The following is a 27975-nucleotide window of genomic DNA, read 5'->3' on the forward strand; positions in this document are numbered from 1 at the left end:
CACGCCAAGCACATTCCCTGAAAAAAAAAAAAAAAAAAAACGAATGTGCATTGAAAGCTTCGAGTAATGAACCGTTTTTCGGCACAATTTGATGAAAGCCTCAAACACTTCAGAAAGCCTCAAACGCTTCAGAAAGCCTCGATTTCCCATCAGTACCTGACTTGAAATATGAAATAAACATGAACTAAACTCACCAACATAGGTTACACAAACAAAGGTAGACAAAGGAACAATGAAACATGAGGGTAATATAAACAAGATTTAATGACTAACAAGTTACACCTGGGAACAATTAATCAATGAGCCAATGACAAACATCTGAGTATCACATGACCAGACAAACCAATGAGAATAGGCGTTCTCTCCAGTGTGAAGCCTCATGTGACCGTTAAATTTTCCTTTAGATCAGAAACTAGAATTGTTTGAGATGAGCAAAATCTGCGCAGAACCGATCACCGGTGATCAGCACGAGATGCAAGCCAGTTAGAAATGTGTCCGAGTGCAGTCCACCTTGCTCTGATTTCATCTGATCATGTTTTATGTGTACATTATGTGTGAATATTCCCAAACTATCTGACAGTGCGATCTCTATGAGTTATGCATTGTTATTTTTATTTAAAAAGAAAGCACATAGGCCTAAGTCTGTATTAAAGAAAAAAATATTGATAAACGTATTTGGAATGGAATTAAATAAGTACTTTGGGTGTCTTGTTCATTATATTTATTTTCATATAAAAGCAACAGAACTTAAATTACATCCAGTTTTTTTTAGCAACACTGTGCACGAGCGTGAATCCCGCGATATCCATCTTTGATCTTGCAGGTGTCAGATCCACTGCGAGAAGAGAGAACTGTCCGGCTTGCCTGCACTTTTTTCACTCCTCCTCTCACTGCAGCCGCCTACTCTCGCATACATTTCAGGCAAGGCAAGGCAAGCCTACTCTTTCCTCAGTGATTGATCGATAGGCTTCTCTCGAATGTGAGTAATTACACGATTCAGGATTGTTTCCAGTCTGTGAAACTCATTCCACACTGATGACATATAAAAGAGTTCTCTCATAAGTGAGTCCTCATGTGTTTATTAAGGAATATTTTACGTCTAAAACTATTGCCACACTGATTACATGTGAACGGCTTTTCTCCTGTGTGAATTCTCATGTGGACTATAAAGCCTCCTTTTTGAAGGAAACCCTTGCCACACTGAAGGCATGTGTAAGGCTTCTTTCCAGTGTGAACGCTCATGTGGAGTTCAAGACTTTGTTTTTTAGTGAAAATTTTTCCACATTGTTGGCAGATGAAAGGCTTCTCTCCAGTGTGAACTCTCATATGGACTGTAAGGTTTCCTTGCTGATAGAAACTCTTTCCACACTGAGGGCATATGAATGGCCTTTCTCCAGTGTGAACTCTCATATGGACTTCAAGGTTTCCTTTTTTAGTGAAACACTTTCCACACTGTTGGCAGGTGAAAGGCTTCTCTCCACTGTGAACTGTCATGTGAGCTTTAAGGTTTCTATGTTGATCAAAACTCTTCCCACACTGTTGGCAGGTGTAAGGTTTCTCTCCAGTGTGAATTCTCATGTGGACTTTAAGGGCTTCTTTTTTAATGAAACTTTTTCCACATTGTTGGCAGGTAAAAGGCTTCTCTCCAGTATGAATTCTCATGTGGACTATAAAGCTTGCTTGTTGACAGAAACTCTTTCCACACTGAGAGCAAGTGAAAGGCTTCTCTCCATTGTGAATTCTCATGTGGCTTTTAAGGGCTCCATTTTGAATATAACTTTTTCCACACTGTTGGCATGTAAAAGGCCTTTCTCCAGTGTGAAGTCTCATGTGGACGTCAAGGTTTCCTTTGCTAGTGTAACTCTTTCCACACTGATGGCAGATGTAAGGGCTCTCTCCAGTATGAATTCTTATGTGTGCCTTAAGACTTTCTTTTAGAGTGTAACTCTTTCCACACTTCTGGCAAATGAAAGGCTTCTCTCCAGTGTGAGCTTGCATGTGGTTTTTAAGGCTTTGTTTTTGAGTGAAACTCTTTCCACACTGCTGGCAGGTGAATGGCTTTTCTCCGGTGTGAATTCTCATGTGCCTTTTAAGGCTTCGTTTTGTACTCATACTTGTTCCACACTGTTGGCAAGTGAAAGGCTTTTCTCCGCTGTGAACTATCATGTGGGATTTAAGGTTTCTATGTTGATAAAAACTCTTCCCACACTGTTGGCAGGTGTAAGGCTTCTCTCCAGCATGAATTCTCATGTGGACTTTAAAGCGTTCTTGTTGACAGAAACTCTTGCCACACTGAGAGCATGTGTAAGGCTTCTCTCTAGAGTGAATTCTCATGTGGCGTTTAAGGCTTCCTTTCTGGTTGAAACTTTTTCCACATTGTTGGCAGGTAAAAGGCTTTTCTCCAATGTGAACTGTCATGTGGGCTTTAAGGTTTCTATGTTGATCAAAACTCCTTCCAGTATGAGAGAAAATAAACAATTTTTCTCCAGTTACAAATTCATTTTTCTCATTCTGCTCTTTGTCTTCCTTTTCATTTAGTTCTGGACTCTCCTCTTTCAGCTGCATCAGGTCTAAGGTGAAAAGAGACCAATACAAGTTAACCCCAGTTTAATGGCACAAAGCAACAGACATCAATACAATTACCGTAAAACTTCAAATAATAGCCCGGGCTTCTATTTACCCAAATCGCCGAACTGCACCGGCTTGTATTTGAGACAGGCGTCTATAAGAGACAGGCCTTTAATTTAGTGTTGAGATGTTCAAGCATGACAGTAGAAGGTTACCACATTATATTATGTTTTATTTATAATTAATTCGAATGTGTTTAACAAAAACATTTAATGTAAGAAATGTCTTTGGCTATTGGCAGCATATAAAAAAAAAAAAAACGAAACGATGTGACAGCAATGGGCAGAACACAAGTTACCGCTAAAATACATCGAGCATATGAACTTGTTGCCCGAAACACATCAACAAGAAAGAATGAAGGCTACCCTGTAAAACAACTGCAATCATGTGATAGAAAATTATTCTATTCATCACTATCATCATCCCGCGATCCTCAATTACAAGTTCATTGGCGAATTCCTCCTCCACGTCGCTCTCCTCCACTTCTCCCTCTCCAGCCTCCACTAACTCTGCCTGCCTTGCTTGCACTAACAGCTCCCGCCCAGATGCGCACGGCTCTCCCTCTTTGAAACAATGGATAAGGTGATCCTCGCTTCCATAAGTAAGGATAACATCCCGAAGTTAATGAAATATTATCTCCTCTTTTTCCCTCACACACACACGCGCGCGCGGTGATGAGTCGTTCATGAACGGTTGCGTCTGTCACGTGAAATCTAATCAAAACATAGAACAGACGATCTGACTGGTTTTAGAAGATCAAATACAACCCGATAATAAAAAACAGACCAGGCCTCTATTTGAGACCGGCCTTTATTTACCCAAACCTGTAGTCACACCAGGCGTTTAAAAGAGACAGGCGTCTATTTGGGACTCGGCTATTATTTGAAGTTTTACGGTAGACATATAAAGCATTAAAACCAACAACATATAGACTAGTTCCTACCCATTAAGCCAGAGGTCCTGGAGATCCACTGTCCTATAGAGTTTAGCTCCGAACCTAATCAAACACACCTGAACCAACTTATCAATCTCTTCAGAATCACATAGACAAGTATGCTGAAACAGATTGGAAATAAACTTTGCAGGGCAGTGGGTCTCCAGGAGCAGGGTTGAAGATGTCTACACTAGCTATTGAATGCTGTTGGATGTTATCTCAGAACTAGGGGTGCACGATTTATCGACTCAATATCGGTATCATGATATCACGTTGCCCGATAATATATTGAAAGTCTCGCGATAATTATGCAATATTTTGTTTATGATGCGTCCCGTCTGACATGCACCTCTCGAAAAATACACGTCGCTTCGAGAGGGTTAACTTTTCATCCTACAGATTTCCCACAGTGGTCAGAAAGAACACGGGAGACACTTTGTTTCTCTCAATATGACTCTAGAGTCGCTACTCGCTCCAAAGCTAATCGCCATCTCTCTCTCTCACTTCTCCCTCACTCAACCACACAGCGACTTACTTTCACTTTGATTTGTGATAGTTTGCAATTAATAGATGCTCAGCTTCTCATCTGCAGTGATGCGTGTTCCAGTAGCGTCGTCACATCTGGCTATAACATGACATATAGCCTACAACACGCTCTCACACGTTTTTTTTTTTTTTTGCATTTTTTGGAGGAGTACAATGCGTTTCGGAGGGCATTTACACCTGGTCTTATCACGATCCGATAGCTATCCGATCACAGAAAACGCATTAAGTGGCCAGGTGTAAACAGCCCCTTACATACGTCAAAACCTCTACCTGTGAGTTGCCGTGGGAAAGTGCAAATTGCCTTCTAAAGGTTACACAGTTGTTGATGGGCCCTGTTTCTCATAACATTTTCTTTTTACTTGTTTTTTTAGATTTATTTGTATTGTTTCTAACATGTCCTAACATTGTTTTTTTTATACTGTAGTGTACATACAACCAGTAAAACATGTCCTGTTCTGTAGACATGGTTATTTATTTATTCATATTATTCATATGACTGTCAGTTGAAATAAACCTTGTGTTGTAAAAAAAACTTGTTTTATTTGTTATGAATCTATTTTGATGCGTTTTCCCATAACTTTTGTAATTTTACATATGTTTAAAAATATCACAATTAATATCGATATCGCAATATTCATTATCGATATCGCAATATCACATTTTGTCAATATCGTGCACCCCTACACAGAACCTCTTGTCAATTTTTTTAACTAATTTGTTTTCTATAGTGCGACCACTTTGCTTGTGCACACGAAGACATTGGGTCCTCTGATTTTCTCCAAATATGTTGCCTTTGAGAGACATCATTAGATTTCACTATGTTACACCAATGATACTCAGTTTTAAATTTTCTCACAACCATAAAAACCTCCACAACTCTCCAAGTTGGCAGAACATTGTCTTCCTGTTCCTGGAGCCCCGAGCACTGAACATTTTGAATGTCTTCCTAATCAACAACTTGTCCCATTATGAGACATCTATAGCTCATGTTGAGCAAGAGCCCACTACTGTTGGAACCTGTGCAATAGGTTGTGGTGGAAATGAAAAACCACATCGACCAAAAAGCAATGCGGTAATTAGGAGGAGTCAGAAGATGGAAGGAAGTGGAAAAAAGATTGTTAAAATAATTTCATGCAAATAAATTACTAAAGCATGCAATTAGATGATCTTAAAGGGTAACTAAACCCTAAACCAACTTTTTTTAGTTAATGATCTGTAAAAATGGAGCTTGATTAGTGCTGTTCATTGATTCGAGTAACTTTTTTAAACATTTGGGTACAAAGTGTTTTAATTCTACAATATATGGTGTAAAAACGTCTGAGTGCTGCCCTCTTCAGGTTGAACGGTGGCTACTGCAGTTGAATTTTCCTATTGGATGTTTGCGGTGGCACGTGACGTAAGCAGGTTCCAGCTCACCACGCCCTTGGTACGAGCTACCACGCCCTTTGCAGTATAAAAACCATCTTGTTTCGTCAAAACCACTGTAGCGAGTCAGGAGTTGAAAACGATCAGGATAGAGTACTTTAGAATCTATTTAGCATAGCATTTATATAGTTATTTAGATTATTTCGTGTAGCCTAGGTAGTTAATTAGCATAGTTGTTAGTGTAGTATTGTTAGAAGCATAGTTAGTTAGTAGCATAGTATTGTATCAGTTAGGATAACTTCAAGTTAGCGTAGATTTATCTGTATTTAGTGCAGTGGTCAGGATGGTACGTAGGTGTAGTGTTGCTGGTTGTAACAGCACTGCTGGACTGCATAGCTTTCCAGCAGACTTGGAAATTAGGCACCAGTGGTTGCATGCACTTGGCCTGGAAGACCGCGAGTTCCCGCCTAGAGCTGGAGTGTGCAAACTGCATTTTACGCGGGATTGCTTCTCCAACGCAATAGAGGTGGAAATGGGCTTCTCCTCACAGCTTGCGCTGAAAAGCGACGCAGTGCCAAACGCTGCTCCTCCTATATTGGACCCCACCACCGCAGCGGCGTCTTGAGGTGAGTGATCATATATATTTTAATCACAATTTATGGTTAGGCTAAAGTTAATCATCTGGGGTCGACAAACGCGGTGGCGCATTTTGCTGGATTTTTTCACATAGCGGCAAAATATGAATATGCCTACAGAGAGCGCGCGCTATTGACGTCAACTCGATAAAACTCATCAGATGCATGTACTTTACGTCATCTTGCGACCCTGTGAGGAATAATAATAATGTAATAGTAATAATAATCCTGGAGAAGATTAAATTACCTCAGAAGTTTGTGAGTTAATTAACTATTAGTATTTATAAACATTTTAAAATCTCTAGAATGACTGAATATAAGACTGTAATTGTAAACCATAACTTTTTTTTTTTTTTTTTAGCATACTATGACCAGAGAAATTGGGTGCCAGACTGAACCAGTCAGCTCCAGATCTGCAGGTGTGCAGGCTAACATGAAGCCCACGAGGAGAAGCAATGGTGATTTTGAATACTATGGAGCTTTTGAATGTTTCATCATATAGTCAAGATTATACAATTTAGTTTTGTACTGTCGCTGCTTATTGATAACAAATCTATTATTAATTTGTGCAGCCACCCACGCCAGAATGCCTAACAGGAGTGTGTCGTGTGACACAGGCACACTGATGGAGCCTTTCACAGAGTGTCCCGGGGCAACCTCTACACCAATAAAGAGGAAAATATGTGAGGTATCCACTGATGACTCCAGCTACCATCAAGATGGAAGTGAGAGCACCATGAACTGTACAAGGTAATGCATTCAGTCCTGTTAGGTTTTTCAGTTAGGCTATATTTGAATGTTCTAATTTAGCTATTACTTGTTTTTAAATACTTTTGATTGATTGGCATTAAGTTACTTCTGATACATACACATTACATAACCAAATTATGATTATTTGTGCTTTTATTTAAATTTGTTTTAACTTTTTTTCTTTTACATAGAGTCTCCAATGAAGTATTACCCCACAAAGTGACTAAGTACATTGTTTATGAAGATAAACTGCTAGAGCTTTTTAGAAGATGCCCTGTCTGCACCCGGAGTTTGGATGTTTCACAAACAACCATTGGGACACTTCTCCGTGTCAAACAGCACTGTGCTTACTATGAGTACTCCAGTGATTGGTCGAGCCAGCCAATGGTAAACAATATACCAGCGGGAAACCTACAGCTCTGTGCAGCTGTTCTGTTCACTGGCTCATCGTTTTGCCAGATATCGAAGGTGAAAGATAATAACAGCGCTGTCATATTTGCACGTCACCCCTCAGGTTATTATATGAAGATGTATTTTTTTCTTTTAGTTCTTGGATGCCTTTAAAATCCAGGGGATCTCTGAGCCATGCTTCCACAAGCATCAGGCCAAGCTCCTTATCCCAACCATAAACTGGCAGTGGAAGATTGAGGATGACGCTATTGAAAATGCCATTGCTGATGGGGCTGTGACTCTTGGTGGGGACATGAGAGCTGATTCACCTGGTAATAAATAACTCATTATATATATATTAGACTGCTGAAAGGCTTTGTTGACGTTGGCTTTGAGCAAATAACACAATTGTAGGACATTCAGCAAAATATGGCAGCTACACCATGATGGACCTCAAAGCCAATAGGGTCATAGACATTCAACTAGTCCAGGTAAACATCTACACAATGAAAACATTTTGTTGTGAATTACTATATACTGTGCATTGATCTAAAGTATTTGTTTGTGTTTGCAGAGCAATGAAGTTGGAAACAGCCAACGGATGGAAAAGGAGGGATTTGAAAGAAGCCTGTCTCTTCTTGAGGAAAGAGGTGTTGTGGTCCAGTCTTTGGTGACTGACCGTCACACAGGGGTACAGAAGTTTATGAGGGAGCAAAAAAAGGACATTAGACACTTCTTCGACCCTTGGCATATGGGAAAAGGTTAGGCTAGTATTTTGAATAGAACGAAAACAGTACCAGTATTTCTAACAGAAAATTTCATTTAAAGTGGTAGACAAGTATACGGGAAGATTGCACAAAGTGAACTTTTTAAGATGCCCCAAAAAGGTTAATATATCACATAAACTTATTTTTATCATATAGCCTACACTGAATGTTAGTCCACCACCTTGGTCTATAAAGTGCTGTGGGAAACACTGATTACAGTAATTGTTTTTATTATTCTTTGTGTTCAGGGCTTGGTAAAAAAATGGATGCCCTTAGTAAGGGTAAGGGACTGCAGGACGTGGGGCTGTGGATAAAGAGTGTGGTCAATCACCTTTATTGGTCTGCGACCACATCAACATCTGGGGAGGAGGTAGTGGCCAGGTGGAGCTCTGTAGCAAACCACATACAGAACATCCACTGCCACGAAAACGCCCTGTTTCCTTCTTGTCTCCACGAGCCTCTGGTTGGTGATCAGACAAGACACTGGCTCAAACCAAGTAAGTAAAGATAAGCTGTAATGCTAATGTATTTTATTTTGTATTTTATTTCAAGTCATGTTAGAGATTGTTTCATTATAATATTGATTAATGTATTTTTTCCCTTTCAGACTACAGCTTGCTGCGATGCATTATAATGAAAATGCAGGCAGATCACAGGCATCCACTGCAGCTGGTGATCTGCGATACTCAATCGTTTTCCCAAAATTTAAGCATGGAGAATTCACAGTGAGAGCTCTGAAGAGCAATCCTACCACAGGTAACTTATACTTGTCTGAGTTATCTCAGAAAAAAATATAATATATATTATAATAATTCTCTTTCTGAAGGCTACATTGACAAATTAATGGAGCTGCTGTTCCACCATGTGGTGGAAGACCCTCAGCCGTACCTGGACTTCTCTGGACAAATGGCTGTCCCAGAAAAACTGTGGGCTCAGTTTATTCGGCCCGACAAGGAGGAGGCAGTGAGCAGACACAGGTCAAGGTTCTTTAAAAACACATGAGGTTATACCCACTCTGCCAGCTTGAACACACCTGTCTGTCATTGTTACGTCCCTCCACTACCTGTGGTGGCTCTGTTTCCTTTTCTAATGTTTGGCTGCTCTGCAGTATGTTTTCATTCGTTATTGTGTGCAGGTGTGATCTGTAACGAGTGGGCGGAGAGACACCCTTTAAAATCTCAGGCACTCCGTGCAGAAAGGAGACTTGTGTTCCGGCTACCACGCCTGTGATTTATCTTCCTGCGTTGGTTTTAACCTGTTGTGGTTAATCTCTTATCTTCTGTTTTGTTTGTAATTTACTCAATTGTTTAATAAACCCCCTAGACAAACGAGTACAACTGATTTTGTGGTAATTGTATGTTGTGGCCAGTGTGCCTGATCATAACAGTCATCTACAACATTCAAGAAAAATGGTTTGCACTTTTTCTTTTTTTTGGTAGGAGTCCAATGTGTAAGCGCTACTGATTCAAATTTAGACTAAAGAGGGCAGAAAAATAGGTTGGTACATATTCATTTTGAGTTTTGTAGCTGAATTTTTTTTTAATTGTAACTCCAGTTAAAAATGCTTCTTTATAATTAATTTTTATTTTATTTTTATATTATAAAAAAAAAAATTCAAAAAATATTCAAAAATGCAGTGGGGGAAGGAAACCGCTGTATGGTCCTTCTTCAGGAAACTCTTCCCTGATCCGTGTCACAATGCATGAAGGTATGACCACCCAAACGTGTTGGCCAAGGTACCCCCAACACCACCTAACGACATTGCGATATGCAAGATGTCTATAAGCGCTGAAAGACAGGTGGTGCACATGTATGTTGAAGTGGAGGATAAACATTTTTTAATAAATTATTTCATTATTTTTATATACATTTATTTTTTATATTTATTTATATAAAATTTAACCTTTCTTCCTGGAACTAACCTGTTTGTAACTCTCTTCCATCTCACCATATAACTGGACGTAAGTACCATATACAGCTTGTAACACATAGGGGTTTAATGATACTGGCTCAAATCCTGGATGTGCTGTTACACAGCCCACTCCACCAATCTGGTCACACCTGTGTACTACCTACAACATAAGAATGTTTATTACTACTTTGTTAGGATGATTTATTTAATATTTGGTATGTGGAGTTTGTACAAGGTGCATAACATGCTTGAAGTACTTGAATTTGACTTTAAATTCATGATTTATGAAATGGAACTTAAATTATTGAAAGACAATATATGTGAAATTAGTGTTTAATTTTATTGATAAAGCAAAATTTTCACACAAAATTATATCTTTATCAGATAGGCTGAAGCTTTAGAACGTTAGCTTTAGAACGTTAGCTTTAGAAGCTTTTCAAAGTTTCCACAGTCATTGCATCTGCTGCACTTTATTTTGTACCTTTATTTTATTTTGTTTAATTTGTTTATTTTTGTTTACCTATTTATCTGTATGAACCCTGGTTTTGTGTATAGTACTTATTAAATGAATTAACTGGACTTAACACTCTGGTCTTGTCATATTTCATAGCTATACATTGGGTATCTCCCTACAACAGACGTTCTCTACCAGGGACAGTGAGCTGCAGTGCCCACAGGTGCACCTGTTGAGACGGAATAATTTGTAATTTTAGATGGAGACTTGAAATATCTGTTTTTCGCTTAAATATTAACACTAAATCATACCAAAATTAACCTAAATGCATGGGTTTTAAATTTTTGATAGATCCGTTAGCATTTGCTATGAGCATTAGCCTAATTTAGCCATAATGCTAATGTTTTACCACTCAGACACTGGTCCCATTCTCCCTTGCGCGGGTGCTTCTCCGGCATCGTCGGATGCCGATCCAAATGCGGGAGTTAAGACCGCAGTTTGAGCCAGCGGCTCGAATTGATATGGCTCTGGCCCTGTTTCCACAGACAATTCGCCCTCCTCCACTTCAGGTGAAGGTGGGGGAGAAAAGTCCTCGACTTCAAATGACAGCTCTGTTGCAAAGCTACTTGCGTCACTCCAGTCACTCTCCATTTTAGAGTCTGACAGCAGCTGTCAATTAATCCGTCACTGCGGGTCTCAGGTGCACGCCCCCGCGCTCAGCCCCGCCCTCGGTTCGTCCCCTCTATCTCCGCTGGGGTCTGCCCACTTTTCTAGCATTTTTCAAATATTGCCAGTGGGTGGAGTCAGGCTCTGACCAGGGGTTTAGTTACCCTTTAAAAATCAGGGGTAAAACATGAGGACATACAAGATTTTTTTTTAAAGTCCAATGAAATGCACTAACCGCCTGTTTGTCCTTTCAGAATTAACTGAATGCCCTGCTACATAATCAGATTGACACTTTGACGTGTACGATCCCACCGGTGTGAGTAGAACGTTCAGTGCATCAGTTGATCAGCTGCTAAATTCAAATGTGCTTCCACATGCTTCCTGAGCCAGAGACAGACATGCTCAGCGTTGTCATATATCACAAATATTCATTTTTTTCAAACACATAATCTTTATTTTAGGTTTCAGATATTTAAATACACATAAGTACTAGCAAAACAATGCATTCAAAGTTTGTAAAATAAACACTGATGTCTATGGAAGCGGCAATACCAATCCTTTCAATTCTGAATTGATGACTTGTTTTATTCATATCAGATACACATTGTGTGAGTAACTGTAAAGTTTATTCTATTCTTCTCCAACTTCAGCGGCCACTTACTTTCATGTATTTCAGGAGAAGTGGATGATATGACGTGTTGTAAATCTGACAGATCACATTCTCTGAACTGCGGCGCCCATCTCGCATTATAGATCAGCTAACATGATCATTATAAAGGTTTTTAAATGAGAAAACACATTCCCTCCTTGAGAATGGTGCCGAGTCTAGCCCTGGGAGCATCGCGGGGAAAGCCATGCAACACACCCGTACTTTTACTCCATGGAAACAAAGACTTTGCAATCCTTGAATGCCTCTCATATATTACGTGAACTTGATATTTCCTGTCATTGGAAATCACCACGTGGTGTCATGAATAATTAAGAGACAGTGTCCTCTCATAGGATAAGAAAACTCAGTCTCGTGAATAATTATGAGACACCAATAAGTACTATAGTGCTCTGCCTATATACACGATGTAGATTTTAAACCCGGAAGACGAAAATAGCGGAAAAAAATTAAAAATAACCAGTTTCCCCCTAGAATTAAATCAATGATGTTTAACACACATATCTCTGTTAAAATCTCATAAAATTTAGTTTAGGGTTTCATGACCCTTTAAGTAAGTTTGTTCTAGTAGACAAATTTAAACACACACGCGCGAGTCAAACAGACAATATCTGTTATTGAGAGAAAGAGAGACATTGTTCTTTTATTTCAATAAATCTGTTTTTGAACAATATCATTGACTATTGTTACAACTTACCCCAGCATGTGTTACAACTAGGGCTGAACGATTAATTGCATTTGCGATAATATCGCGATATGATGAAACGCGATTTTCTAACCGCAAAAGCTGCGATTAAACTTTGGTCACGTGACACGCGTCAGCAGTAAAGCAGTCTGCACTACGGAGGAAGCATCAACTTGGCACGCTACGCATATAGACCTGGCATAGGCTACAGGAAAGAACAGTTTGTGTTTAATTTATGTGATATTGTGTTATAGATTCTCTCCAACGATTTTGTATCTATTCAGATAATTTCAGAATAGAGTCTGAGCTTAGTTTTAAACACAGATACGTGATGACGCTGCGTGTGCTTTATAAACAACCATATTCTGCTTGCTTCTAATTCCTCTGTCTCACACACACACACGCAACCACTCGAACCTTTCATAAAGTTCGGAGAAGTTGAAGCAAATTACAAGGACATTCGCGGGCTGCATGCACAAGATGCGCTAAGATACGCGTCACGCGTGCTTTGCTTGATGTTACTCTTGTAGTCTCGCCCGCCGGTATTTTCCTTACAAATGCTCTACGAAGGCATCATATGTCTTTTGGGATGCAGTTGGCTTATATATTAAAAATATGAAAATCACCGACAGAAGCTGCTTTCAGTTTCAAATACTCACGCGCGCTTTGCGAAGAGCGCTTGAGCATGCGGCTGTGAGCGACTCCGTCTACGTGGTTAAATGTACTTGCATCTCAAAATGCTTTTATGACGCGAAATTAATGTAAACGCAGTAAGTTATTTAACAGACAGGACAAACCACATCTTATATTTCAAAAGAGATGAAAACGTTCAGACAGCCTACCCTTAAATACTGAAAGCACTCTTTGTTTATTGCTTGTAATGTTTTTAATGTTTTTATTTTATTTACTTTTATGTTTTGAAGCTATATTAGTTAAAATTCTTAACATATAGTTGTATTATTTAGTTTTTTTAATGTGTATTTCTTTTTAAAAGTACCTAATTATAAATATTTTAAGTTTTATTAATAAGATTAATTAATAAGAAAAAATTTGATTGGCTCATGAGGTGCCTAAAGATTCCCATCCTATTTTACAATGATGTATTGCTTGTTTTTGTTGAAATAATAGAAAAGATAAAGAGCTTAAAAATAATCGCATATTAAATCGCAATCGCAATATTGGCAAAAATAATCGCAATTAGATTATTTTCCAAAATCGTTCAGCCCTAGTTACAACCTACCACTCAGTTACTAAGCTACGAAGTAACTAGCCACTCAGCCCTTTTCACTGGCCACAAATTTGACATCGATACCATTGGGAAAAACTAGCATATAAATATCTTTTTAATATTATTTCATAATTTGGCAGCAGATATATTAGGCTAATGCTGCGTTCACACCGAATGCGAATTAAAGGGATACTTCACCTCTGGGAAGATGAATGTGTATTTAAAATAGGTCATTTAAGTAGAAGAAATGTGAAGAATTTTTTTAATTTGGAGCTTTCTAGACTGAGAAAAGCCAGAAAATGTATTTTTGGCTTATGTGGATGAAAGACAACAACTCCCAGAATGCACTTGCTTCGCTGCCTTAGGAGGCCACGCCTACCGGTAAGAGAGCGCAGTTTAAAACAAACAACAAGGCTAGCCTACGTGATGAGTTTGCCAGGGATTTACAGATCGCCCAAAATGTCCGGGATTCGGCTTTTGCGTTCTACAGTCGCCATTCATTCATCATGTTTACTGTGGCGAGCAGCACGAGGCTGACGGCCGCGGGAGAACGGCGCGAGGCCGGTGGCGTCATTACTGAGACGCGCTGGGTCTCGCATCGCTCACGGAGGAGCAGGAATTTTCTTAGCAATGGTAAAACGCACATCAACCGATCACTTGTTTAGCGTTCATGTAAACACTACATTCAGATTCACCAATCGGAATGAATTCAGTTAGATTGTAACAAAAGGTGTGCTTGTAAACAATGAATGGCGACCGCAGAAAGCAAAAGCTGAATCCCGTACATTTTGAACGATCTCGCCCGCCGGACAAGTCCGGGAAAAGGAGGATGGTAATTGGTAACCCCTACTTACTCAGCTTTCTCCTACTATTCAGCTTTCTCCACAGAACAAGAGCCTGCTAGCTTAGCTTCCAAAGAAAGACGCTGACACTGTGTACATTCTGTGAGTGAGATCCAACCCTCTATGGGCGGGCTGAAAACATGCGGAACAACGCCATCTACTGGCTGTAGTCTTTAGCCTCTGGCCAGAAAATCCTCCGGTGACGCAAAATGACGATTTTTGCGTCATCGGAGGATTTTTTCCAGACAAAAAATACATAAATCTCTTGTCTCAGGGGGATATGAGGGTGGAAAGCATGGTAATTCGAAAATACTACAGGTTTTCTACTAATACAAAGCTTAATGCTAAATCCTGAAGTATCCCTTTAAGCGTCAAATTCATTTCTATCGCGTCTAGTTGGACGCTTGAACATTTTGAATCCACTCGCGCGTTCGAGGCGAAATTCTTCTTGTGGGAGGGGCAAGTGCTAGGCGGTTGTCTGTTTGCAAGATGGCTGATGTTGATCAAACATTCATTGAGAGAGTCACCGCTCGTATTTGCTCTGGAGAGCAGAACAGCGGCTTAGGGGTCATCGTTGCCATACTTGGGTCCACCAGACCCTCCGGAGGCGTACCCAGTTTGGCGAGTTTCACCATTTGCTCCAGGAGCTGCGCCTGGATGACGGCCACTTTCAGCGGTACTTCCGCCTGTCCCGCGCCCAGTTTGATGACCTGTTGTCCCGCATCGGAGCGAGGATCACCCTCGCCCTCACCCACCTAATCTGTCATTTATTTTTGTTTTGATGATAAATGGAGCCAGCCTCCAAAAGTAATTAACCTGTCCTGTGATTTTTTTTTTCTCACACAACACTGTTCAGACATGAACTTTGTTCTTATACATTAAAGTATGTTGGTTGTCTTTACATTAGAATAATAATGTTTCATATAATCTAAATTTAGATATGGAACAAATAGCTAAATAAATATGCCTCGTATACTGAAATCAAGTTTTTATGTGATAAAAGATTTGCTTTGTTGTGCATTAGAACCACACCAGGCATTTAGTCATATTACAAATTAATGTATTGAGGCCAAACATATAAAATAACATTATAAGCTGAAAAGCGGGCCTCCCCCCGTTTATCACATCACTTCACCACGTGACAGCAGCAAGCAGGCTCCTGATTGGTTAACGTGGCGCGAACAAATGCCAAAGTTCAGATTTTTCAACTCTGGAACGCAAATTCACTTCAAACGCGTGAATGCACAAAAAGCACTAAATAAAATCACTCGCGCAAATTGCGGCAGAAGCTCAATTCGCCTCTTTCGCGCGAACTGGACACACAAATGAGGCGAAATCGCGTCCATCGCGCCGCAGGACCTCCAGACACACGTAACCGCATCTTTACATTGACTTAACATGGAAATCACTCGCTTCAGACGCTTTATTTGCGTTCGGTGTGAACGCAGCATAATAACCCCTCAAAGAGAAAATTAAACTTGATCCTTTAAATAAAGCTGAAATAGCTTTAGATCAAGCATCATTTTCTCCTTGGCCTCCTTGGAGAAAGGTTGCGTTTACACTGCAAGTCCTAATGCACAAATCTGATCTTTTGACCATATCCGATTTTTTGACCCGCCTGTTTACATTCACTTTTGATATGACTGGTATCCGATATCTGTGTTTACATTAATTCCCGGCCAAAATAAATGTCACTGATCGCTTTACTACGCACATTGTAGACCCTCTAGTTTTGAATGGCCGTGCTATTAAAATTATTTATATAATTAATGTCGGGTGGCAATGATTATTTGCCAACATGGACAAGATGCCAGGTTGTCATGCATGTTTTACAGCACACAAAATCTGACCAAACAAAGAGGCCTACATACAGGAAAATAACTATTTTTTTTTAAGTTTTTTTTTTTTTTTATCTACAGCTCGTTAGATCTAGAATTCTAAAGTGAAATAAAGTAGTGCTGTAAGATTACATTTTTTAATGAATTCGAATGAATTAACAAGAGAGAGAGAAGCCTAATAGTGAAGCTTGTTTGTTTAATTTCCTGTAGCTAAGTTATCACCTCATTGCTGAGGAATATTATGTAGCTTTCAGTATTAAAACCGTTTTATTTATAAAACTCATGGGGCAGAGGTTGAAAGCTCCTGAATGTTCGTGTGCACGCACACAATATCTTTCCTTTATAAAGTTTCCACCTCAATAAAAAGCTGTGAGCGAGCGCATACAGGCACGTCTGCCTCATAATGCAACATTAAAAAGCGATCTCTGTGGGCAAACGTGTCGCCCTCGCCTTCATGTAAATGGGCACTAAGTTACAACTTAAGCACTACAAAATATTATTGCGTTGCATTAAACTTAGTTGAAGCGTAACTCTAGGTATAAATTAAATATTTACGGAAGCCTCCGATCAGGAGTAACAAAATAAAATAGACTGACTGAACTGCATTGTTACGTCCTTAGGGATGTTTATAGTGTCTTTGGGTGTGTTTTGTGTTTCTCTTTTTGGTCTCTTTTGTCTCTCTTACTTTCACAGGCCGTCGCTGATTGGCTGTTTTGCCTGTCAGTCATTCGTAATGAGTTGAGTGGGTGTGCCATGTGAGGCGGGATCCTCATCATCCTGATGCTTGACACCTGGAGAAGCCCTAGTTAAGGAACATGCTACTGCCAGCGAGAGAGAGACTTTTTAGCCGTTTCTCAATATGCGTTCTTGTCTATACTTGTGTTCTTGTGGACTTGTGAAACGTCATCAGTCGCTGCCCAAGTACTGTTCCAATTCAAAGTTCACATCTGACCAAGTCCAGTTCAAATCCCCGGATGTGTTCTTGATCCGCCCCTTTTACCGAGGATGCATCGAGAGGTGACTTGTGCGGACTTGAGACAGCCAGGTATCCCAGAATGCATCTCACACCAACCAGCAAGCATCAATAGCAGAGGAGAAACCCCGCGTAATTTAAAAATACTGCTGTTATTGTCACGAAATGTAGTTTTAAGTGTATTTCAGGCGAGAATGTAGTTGTTTAAAGATCAAATCTTTGGTTTATTTATAAAGATAGCGCCTATTTGAAAATTTGATTTGACGTTTTCGGAGTTGTGAGAAGTTGGGCTGGGGGGGGGGATGCAAAATTGTTGTTGCATTGTTAAAAGTTTCGGTGCATAGGACGACCTATATCCACGATCGCTCTCCATGGTTCTAACCGAAGAAGAGCGCTTTGGAATCTCCATTACGCATCATACCTGGGCTGCATTTTCCGATAACGTTACTCTTAGCGCGCTACGAAGACTCTTAAGATATAACTTAACTAAAGGTATACTACCACTAAAGGTATACCATTGCTAGGCGTCTTCAGGGCTATCATCCACTCGCGAGGCAGAGGCGATGAGAGGCAGAGGCGCTGGCGCCCTCCTAGCAACAGCGCTGTTTTTGGTAAAACATGATTTTGACGACTTCATTAAGTTTTGTTTTGTAGAAAACTCTTTTTTAAAAGATTTTCGTTTTGTATAAATTGTATCTTAATTTTGATCAATGTTTTATCAACAAATTGCCCGTATTTATTAAATAAGAAGCAAATATAAGCAGGCAATGTAATAAGGCGCCATGCAGCACAACTTGCATTTCACGCGAACTGGAGGGCGCTGAAACTCAGCTTGTGCCTCACAGATTTGAGAAATATTGACTATCTATTACAGAAAGCTTGAAATGTCTACTTTTAAACTAAAATATTCAAACCATAATAGGCTATTCAAAATAAATAGGCTACTCTCTGATTATCCATATGAAATGTGCATTTCTCTTTGCAGCGACACAGAAAACACCAATTTATTACTAAACAAATAAATGTCTCCTTGCTAATTTAGACACATTCATAATCATTACTTTAACCGGTTCTTTGTGGCAAGCTTTATGCGTGCATGCGGTCATAACGCTTATTACTCTGTACCAGCCTATTTAAGTAGCCTAATTAAATTAATATAAAGGGGCGATTTGTCCACAAATGGCTTAAATGAACAACTACTAGTCGACTAGAAAAAAAAATTAGTCGAAGGCAGCCCTTATTCCACATATTTTCGAACCAGCAGGCCATTCTGGGTTGAGCGAGCGACCCTGCGGAGAGTGAGCGGAGCAGAATATTCAGAAATGCGCTCTCCGCTCACAAGCTCTGAAAGGAACAAACCCGAACCACTGTCTGCTGAACTTGCGCAGAAACATCAAAATAGACATAGCCAGCTTTTTAAAAACTAAACATTTAGACTATTTTAGTGCACTGAATTTATTTTCAAAAATACGGAACAAAGTGCGTTCCGTATCAGTTCAATACGGAACAAGACTTTTATGTGTCAAATACGGAACGATTCCGTATTATACGGAACGGTTGGCAACCCTAAGCGGGAAGGAGGAGAGGGGATAGGTAAGGCCGTCACGTGACATACATTTACACAAGTTGGATTTTTGTCTATACACTAGGTTAGGGATTCATGCCACCCTCTGTATTTTTGTTTTGTTAGTTAGAGTAGTTTAGTTACGACGTCACGGACGTTGAAGACTTTTTCTTTGATCTTTCTTTTTTTCAGGATTAGATATAAATGGTTTAGTTGGTTCCTTTTTGATTGTTATTTTTGTTTGTTTGGTACAATCCTGTTTTGATTTGTTCATATATAAAATATTAATCACTTTACCTTTTATTAAATTAAGTTTAATTGATTTTGTCGTGTTTCTCATTTTATTCAGTGCTCAATGGTGACAGGTGTCTGAACTGGCTTAATGTTCCCCTTCTAAAAATTCCTAGACGGTTGTTAGCCAAAGAAGGGTCGTAACATGCATCAATAAGCTTGTTTTATCTGACAGACTTGAATTATTTAAACATTAATGGTAATGCTGACATTTACACTTGCTTACATTTGAAGAGAGAAAACTTTATTTAGTAAAAAGATTTCTTTGTTAGTGGCTCTTCAACATCGATCTATCCCATCACTCTGTTGTGCATGTCAAATAAAATGTCATAATTAATTGTCATGTCATTTCTGACGTTGTTGTTTTTTTGTATCAGTATTTGATCCTTATTAGTTTCAAGTACAGTTTCTGAATATTATTTACATAAAACACAACATACATTATTCGTGATCAAGTACCCAGATAGCACACGTACGTCGGGCCGACGTTGGCCCAACATCGAGCGTCGGCCTCCCTCCCTATAACATCGCAAAGGCGTCGGCCAGGCGTAGGCAGATCTCTTGTCAGTCAGTGCTCTATTTCCCAGCTCCGTTACGTCGGCTTTAGGTCGGCCCACTATACGGGAGGCCGATGTCGCGTTGTGCTTGTGAACTTTCAAGTCGCTTTCAAACACTGGAGCGGCCGCGGCGCAGAGTTGCCATGGAAACGCCGCGGGACCACTGCGACTGGTAAGCAGGAAAACTCCCTCTCTCGCGGTTGTTTTCAAATTCACTGCTTTCAGGTGATATTAGTCTCTAAAATCACACGGATAATACACACAACTGTTCTTGACACTTCTCTTACTTGTAATTGATACGCTTATGTTGAATATTTACTTTTATAGACATGGCTTTGTGTCTTCGGAAAAAGTCCGTTAGCATCTCAACCGTTTTCAGAAGAGTTAAGCTAAGTTAACGTTGACTCGGTTGAGCTTTTGTTTATGAAAGTTTGGGCTTTTAATCACCTCTTATGTGTATATGAGAGGTTTTGTAAAGGTTTTACTTGGAAGTGAACTAATTTATTTTACACAAACGTAAACATAAACGTATGTAATCGGTGACGTCACTTACATGGAGAACTTACACTTAAGTTACATGGTTGAAACTAGCTCAGTGGTAAACAAATATTGATTAAAAAAAATGTTCTGTGATTTCAGCAGCAACAAAATAACAGAGGGAAAGCTCCACGACTTCAACATTTCTGAAGAAAGCTACTGCTGGAGAAGTAGGAAATACAGGTAGGTAGGTAACGTTAGGAAATCCAAAACTAAAGAATTAATTACTGATTTTAGGAAACAGAGTCCCCCTCTTCCCCTCACTATCATAACCTATTGAGATAATACAAGAATACAACCTTGGCACAATAATTGATAGTAAGCTATGTTTTGAATCACACACACTGATGCTGTTTGTGCCAAAGCCCAGCAGCGAATGTATTTTTACCGTAGACTGAGAAATTTTAACATTGACCCCACTTTGATGAGAATGTTTTATTCTTGTTTTATTCAGTCTGTTTAACCTTCAGTTTTATCTGCTGGTTTGGTTCCTTGTCTACAAAAAACGATTAGAGAGTATTGTTAGGACGTGTAGCAAGATTGCAGGCTTTAACTTTCCCCCTCTCTCACACATTTAGCAGCTACTCCAACAGAGTGGCAAAGAAGGCACTATCTATTGCAGCTGACCCTAGTCATCCTTTGTCCTGCCAGTTCAAGCTACTTCCCTCAGGCCGTAGGTACTCCATGCCCAGATGCAGGTCAAATAGATTCAGAAACTCATCTCAGAAAAGCATTTCACCTCTGCTGTAGCTTATATATAATATAGCTTAGCTATAGCTTCTTACTTGTAATAAACCTGGCATTATATAATAATATTGTTGGCTCTGTGACAAATGGTTTGTTGTGTTCCTAGATCCTTCAATGTTGATGCCCTGGCCTCCACTGTAGCAGAGTTGGGCGGATCATCATCTCTTAAGGCGCTATGAACCATATGATTAGTAAGTAAAACTTCAAACATACACTAATGTCTAACATGCACTAATTGTGTTGGTAAAAAAATTATGTTTTGAAAGAAGTCTCTTATGTTCACCAAGAGAGCATTAAAAACAATAATATTGTGAAATAATATAACAAATTTTAAATAACTGTTTTCTATGTGAATATATTGTAAAAAGTAATTAATTCCTGTGATCAAAACTGAATTTTCAGCATCACAGCTTCATATGATCTTTCAGAAATCATTCTAATTTGATGATTTGACGCTCAAGAAAAATGTATGATTATTACCAGCTTTCATTTTCTCAAAGGCGTAGCAGGATACCCAGGGCTTGGTTTACACCTATCACAATTTCTAGCCACTGGGGGACCATAGGCAGGCTAGGGGAACTCATATTAATGTTAAAAAACCTCATAAAGTGAAATTTTCATACCATGCAACCTTTAAGTGTTTTATACCAGTTTTCTATGTGAGGAAAACGCTTAACTGTACATAGTAGTCTATTTTTAATTAGTATGGTGTTTACAGAGTTATCATTTATTTATTTTAATATCACTGTCTATGCGTTAAGTCACGTTGTGCAAGTGCAAATCTCTAAATTCAACTTTGAACTTTGGTATTTTACAGGGGACAAGTTCTCAAATTCACATCTTTATGCTCTTGAGTTTTGCTACTCTTTTACTTTCATAAATAACCTTCCTGATAATGTTCGGGGCTCAGACACACTCTCCCAATTTAAATCTAGACTAAAGACACAACTCTTTAGCCAAGCATTCAATTAACACATCTCATAATCTTGTTTTACAGTTAATATGTGATGAAATAGTAAAAAGTGCACATGATCATCTTTTGCCTGAAATAATATGAACTGCAGCTATGCTAATGTTTCTCCTGTTGCTTCCCTGTTTCTATCTCAGGATGCTCAGCAAGTTCACTAGAGATTACAGCAGCTCCAGTTTGGATCCAGCCTCACTTGTGAAGACTTCAGATGATGGCAACTATAGATGGACACAAAACTGCCAGATATTAAGGTGGGGTAAGCGATATTTCAAAAACGCTGTTGGACACTGTTGATATTTGGAATGAACCCAAACAAACACACCCCTCTCTTCAATGCTCCACCTCCAAAACTCACCAGATTGCCCAGCAGCCGCATCACCTTATTGGTGTAAATAACTAATTTATGTTATTGCATGACCTGCTCAATAAAAGCGCAACACTAAGAACGTTTCAGGAAACACGTTTTTAATTATGATAAGGGCTGGATTTCCCGAAACCTTCTTAACGCTACGTCGTTCCTAAGTTATACCTTAAGCTGTACCTTATCGTTAATACGTGTTTCCCGAAACGTTCTTAGTTAATTGTACCTTCTGTAAGTCATACGTTCGGATATTTCCCCACCGGTTAATCAAAGTGTGACAACACCGGTAATACCATAATAGAAGTGACGCGCATGCGATGCAGCGTGCTCGTTTTTCCAGGCGCGCATATGCCACAGCGAGATGAAAACATCTCAACTTTTCAGAATGCCACAAGCGCACCGCAGGTCATGTGACAAAAACCAACCGATCAGCTTTGGCCTTTCCGTAACAACATGGAAAACTCGGCCGAACAGCCGATCATAGCTGTACAGGGCGAGTTTTTATTTCTCATCTCCATAAATATATCTAGTAGTAAAGCTAATGCAAGGGCTAGAAATCAATTAATCCTTTGCTGATACTTCCTTGTCATCATGGAGAGCGCAGTTCATGGTTGCATAGCAACGACAGACGCCACGGGAGCGCAAGAGCTTGTAGAAAGGAGAGAGCGCTTTCCACACGTTTTTAGACGTGATATGTGAACGGCCCCTAATTCAGGGTAAACTGAGAATCTATTTGGTTTAAAATCATATTTGTTTTGTTTAAAATGGAGATCACGATAACATACATCAGAATAACATGTTTCAGTCTACTTAAAAAAAGATACTCAATTGAATCATTAATTCAAACACTTTTAAAAACAATTAATTCAGTGTCTCATTCATAAACACCTGGGCTGGGTTTCCCGATAGCGTTGTCTCTTAGCATGCTACGAAGACTCTTAAGGCCCGTTCACACCAAGGACGATAACTATAAAGATAACGATAAAGATATAATTCTAAAAATCGTTCTCCATATTAAAGAATAACAGAGTTCACACCACAACTGTAACGATAAAGATATGAGGAACGATATTGTTGGGATCACTTTCAGAACGATTTTTTTCCAGCTGTCAAACGATAAAACACTGACAGCCAATCAGAATCCACTCTAATTTAAAGGTGTCGCGCATTTAAAATGGATCTGGATCATCCGGGCGCGCGCGTGCTTAGAATAAAAAGACCGTTATCGGTCGTTGGTGTGGACGCATATATAGTTATCTTTATCGTTATCTTTATAGTTATCGTGCTTGGTGTGAACGGGCCTTTAAGGTATAACTTAACTAAAGGTATACCATTTATAGGCGTGTTCCCCGAACCATACCTTAGAAAGCTGCTAAAGATATTCCTTCTTCCGTGTGACGTTACCCAGTGCTGCCCGTGGCGATGCTGCTGAATCTGCTGATATCGATGGCTCGAGAATCAATTATTCTCTCGTGCAGGGGCTGCTTCACTGCGTTAAAGGAATACTCCACCGTGTTTTCATATTAAACTATGTTTTTCCCTTAACTAAGACGAGTTGATACATACCTCTCTCGTCTCAGTGCGTGCACTTAATCGCTCAGGCGCGGTGACACTTTGAAAGCCCAGTTCATTCAATACGGGCCAAGCAGAGAAACAACCAAACACCTCCACGTTTTCCCTATTTAAATACAGTTACTCGAGTAGTGTAACTCGACCTAGGACGGTGACACAAAACAAAACGTTGCGCTTTTCTAAGCGTGTAAAATGGATAACTATATTGTATGGCGGAATACCATTGCAAGTGCTTGTAAGCACTTCGTCTTGGCGCAGTAATATCTTCACTAGAGGGAGCGGGGGCCGGTGAGAGGATTTTTCACGAGTGAAGATATTACTCCGCCAAGACGAAGTGCTTACAAGCACTTGCAATGGTATTCCGCCATACAATATAGTTATCCATTTTACACGCTTAGAAAAGCGCAACGTTTTGTTTTGTGTCACCGTCCTAGGTCGAGTTACACTACGCGAGTAACTGTATTTAAATAGGGAAAACGTGGAGGTGTTTGGTTGTTTCTCTGCTTGGCCCGTATTGAATGAACTTGGCTTTCAAAGTGTCACCGCGCCTGAGCGATTAAGTGCACGCACTGAGACGAGAGAGGTATGTATCAACTCGTCTTAGTTAAGGGAAAAACATAGTTTAATATGAAAACACGGTGGAGTATTCCTTTAACTGAGAAAGCGGTGTTCTTTATAAAAGCAATTAAGAAATGTACGCGGGTTGGGTGAAAATAAACACTGACATTATGGATTCGGATGGCAATAAAATCACAGACTTACCCCTGTAAATGTTTAAAATACCATACGAACCCATGAGAAACAGTTAGCATCTACTTACAATTTAACTGACAGTATGCTTTCACTGGCCTTTGAAAGCACTCCGCGGACGGCGCCGTCTTTTAGCACAACTATTCGCTGTATCGCTGCCATAGTTTGAGCAAACTCCCCACAACAATCATTCCCTTTAAATAGACTATTAAACCTATTAAACTATTAAATGGTTTGCCAGCTGATGTACCTTTGATTGTTGTTAGATTTTTAATTATATTATCCAGTGTAATGACAATTTTATTCTTAGCTTTAGTCCTAACTGCTTTTTCTCAATGTTTTTCACTCTGTTACAGGTTGCCAGGAAGAATCCTTCTCTACATTGTTGCTGTTCCTTTTTGATCCCTTTTCTACTGGAGTTCTTTCTGGTGTCATTAAAATGTCTTAACTTGAATTGTGTCTGTTCATTATACTAGAGACAGTTACACACAAAATTAAGAAGATATTTTTCAATGTCAGTATAGCCTACTTTTTTCATATTGGATAGTCAAGTAACTCCAGGGCTGTATATATGTACATAGACATTGAGGGGGACAAGTCCTACACTGCAAAACATGCTTTTCTTACTTTGTATTTTTGTGTTGTTTCCAGTCCAAATATCTAAAAATTCTTAAATCAAGAAGCATTTACTAGAGAAGTAAAATAACATAAGAAATTCTATTTTGTTTTCAGATAAACAGAGTAATTTAAGTAATTTTTGCTTAAAACAAGCTAAATTATCTGCCAGTGGGGTAAGAAAAAATAATCTTGATTCAATTGGAAAACAAGATTATTTTTTCTTACCCCACTGGCAGATAATTTATCTTGTTTTAAGCAAAAATTACTTAAATTACTTTATGTTTATCTGAAAACAAAATAGAATTTCTTATGTTATTTTACTTCTCTAGTAAATGCTTCTTGATTTAAGAATGTTTAGATATTTGGACTGGAAACAACACAAAAATACTAAGTAAGAAAAGCATTTTTTGCAGTGTATAATTATACGTCAATAATAACAATAGTATGTCAAAGTTAGAAATGGCCAAACTGGAAATTCAATATTGGAAATTCTTGCTCCGCTCTGTTTTTAGGATGGCAAAAAGGTTTAAAAGTTACATTTTAGGCTGGTCTACCTTACAGAGACCATCCAAATAGATAGCCAATCAAATCATAGAAGGCGGGGTTTACTGTTCACAGAAGCAGAGCATGTATTTCATCAGTTTAACGTTGAAATAGTGCGAGGTAAGATGGAAGTGTAAAACTACTCCACTTTTTTTTCTTGAATATGGCCATTTTGAGGGATGAAAGTTGCATGTGTTCAGTATCAAAGCTATTTTATCAATTTAAGTCTCGGGGCAATGTTGACTACAGTTTATGTGCTGCTGAGTGAGTGTTGCAGCGCGATCTCCGCTCTGTGTGTGTGTGTGTGTGTGTGTGTGTGTGTTCGTAAGTGCGTGCGTCAATGAAAGCAGCGCATGGTGTCTAATGTAAAGAGTAGCCCGAAAGGTCCGACCTATAAATAAAGGTCCTATAAAACCCATGCAGAGCTGCCAAAAGATTTACAGCTTTGCATCGTTCAAACATCGGCCGGAGATCATTTGCGATCAAAGGCCGACGTCGAGGAGACATATTGCCGATGAGCAAACGATCTCTGAGCGACATCGTGCCGATGGAACTTTGTACATCGGGCCAACGTCGGCCCGACGTACGTGTGCTATCTGGGTAGTATCGTATTTAATTATTTTTTTAATTTATTTTATCGTCGGTAACGTAAGGCAAAATAAGATCAAATTAAGGATAAAGGGAAATTAACAGCATTTCAACAGCTTTTGCTCACGTATTTGAAGCATTTTATACGACTATGAATTACTTTACAGAGAGCTTACGACCTACTAGTTATGTTCTGCAGAACAAATGGTGCAACTGAATAAAATACAGAGTTAGTTATAAACTAGCTAGTAGTTAATAAGCCTCTAGTGTGGACTTTGTTCCAATTTAAGAAAGAACGCAACCCAACCCAGGAGAGCAGAAAGGGAACAAAAACCCCTGCCAACAGCAAATTAATTGAGAACATGTACAGGACAAAATAGTTCAGATTTGAGAATGAAACCAACCTGTTTGTTCCTCAGTATCTTCTTGTTTCACTCTGAATGTTTCTTCAATCCTCATGTCTTCCCTCCCTCTCTCTTTAATAAACGCCATCTTTGTTTGTTCCTCAGCATCTTCTCGTTTCACTCTGAATGTTTCCTCAATCTTCATGTATTCACTTTCTCTCTCTTTAACAAACGCCATAAACGCGTTAATAAACGCCATCTTTATAATAGTGTCACGCAGACCAGCAGTTTTTCAGTTTTTCTCTGTAATGATAAAGATGAGAATAATTGACAGAAAGATAAATAAATCCAAACTAAATCTCAAAGTGCATCTCAATCAGCTCTAGTTCAGTAGTAGTTCAGCACACTGTGAGCGTGTGAGTGAAAGATCATGGAATAAAAATAAATAAAGAACGAATAAGTAAGAGAAAAAAATTGTCACTTAATATTTATTTTTAATATTAGGTATTTAATGATTAGAGTACACTTTATGAAAGTTGAACACAATTATTTTAAAACTAAGTTGAAATAATGCGGGCTGACGACCAACAGAAGCAAATTCTATTAACAACCTCATAGATCACAGAAAGGCTGTCTTTAAAAATGTATAAGTTATTGTTAAAATTCAGTATCACTATGGAGCAAATGAATGGAACATGTTGTCCAATTATGTGTTGAAAAGAACAAGCAGTGAAGGAGTAATATGTGAGATTATGTTAAAGAAAAAGTGGTCATGTTTGAAACATTTGCTTAGGAATTAGGCTAGTTCAGTTGACTCAATTTCGAAAATCTCAGTTTGTCCATCACTACTCGCCAGGGACCGAATTCGTGTTACAGACAAACTTATTCACGATATCGAGCGAAATGAGACGCATGTTTTTCTGTTACTCGTGTGAATAAGCTAAACTGACAAAAATAACGTTAGTTAATTTTAGGTAAAGCATTTCAATGGCATTACAATATTGTACATTCAATATTAATGAATTACTTTTATATCGTTTCTAAAAACTATAAAATTGCCTGAACGGTTAGTATCATTTAAACACTCTAAAAGCTTAAAAAGACTAACCTTATCCCTAACCGAATCACAGCGCGACGCAGCCGAATGACGTCATGTCATCAGATCAAAATAAAAGTCCTGTGTAGTGCGGAGAAATTATGTAAAAAAAAATTGTCACAAGTATTGAAAGTTTTACTCGTGGTGAAATGAATTT

The 27975-nt window shown here is 39.0% G+C and overlaps 1 protein-coding gene across 1 annotated transcript; it reads right to left on the minus strand.

The window, feature by feature from the left end:
- Positions 1–241: 241 nt before the first annotated feature.
- On the minus strand, positions 242–27887 carry LOC307157463 (uncharacterized protein). Its single transcript, XM_079869374.1, has 3 exons — positions 27831–27887; positions 26783–27025; positions 242–2570 (listed from the first exon to the last, which is right to left on the minus strand). The coding sequence occupies exons 2-3, from the start codon at positions 26979–26981 to the stop codon at positions 1057–1059; spliced, it is 1713 nt and encodes a 570-aa protein (XP_079725500.1). The 5' UTR covers positions 26982–27025; positions 27831–27887; the 3' UTR covers positions 242–1056.
- Between the last annotated feature and the right edge of the window lie 88 nt (positions 27888–27975).

The sequence above is a fragment of the Squalius cephalus genome (genome assembly GCF_949319135.1).
Source record: "Squalius cephalus genome assembly, chromosome: 4".
Taxonomy (NCBI): domain Eukaryota; kingdom Metazoa; phylum Chordata; class Actinopteri; order Cypriniformes; family Leuciscidae; genus Squalius; species Squalius cephalus.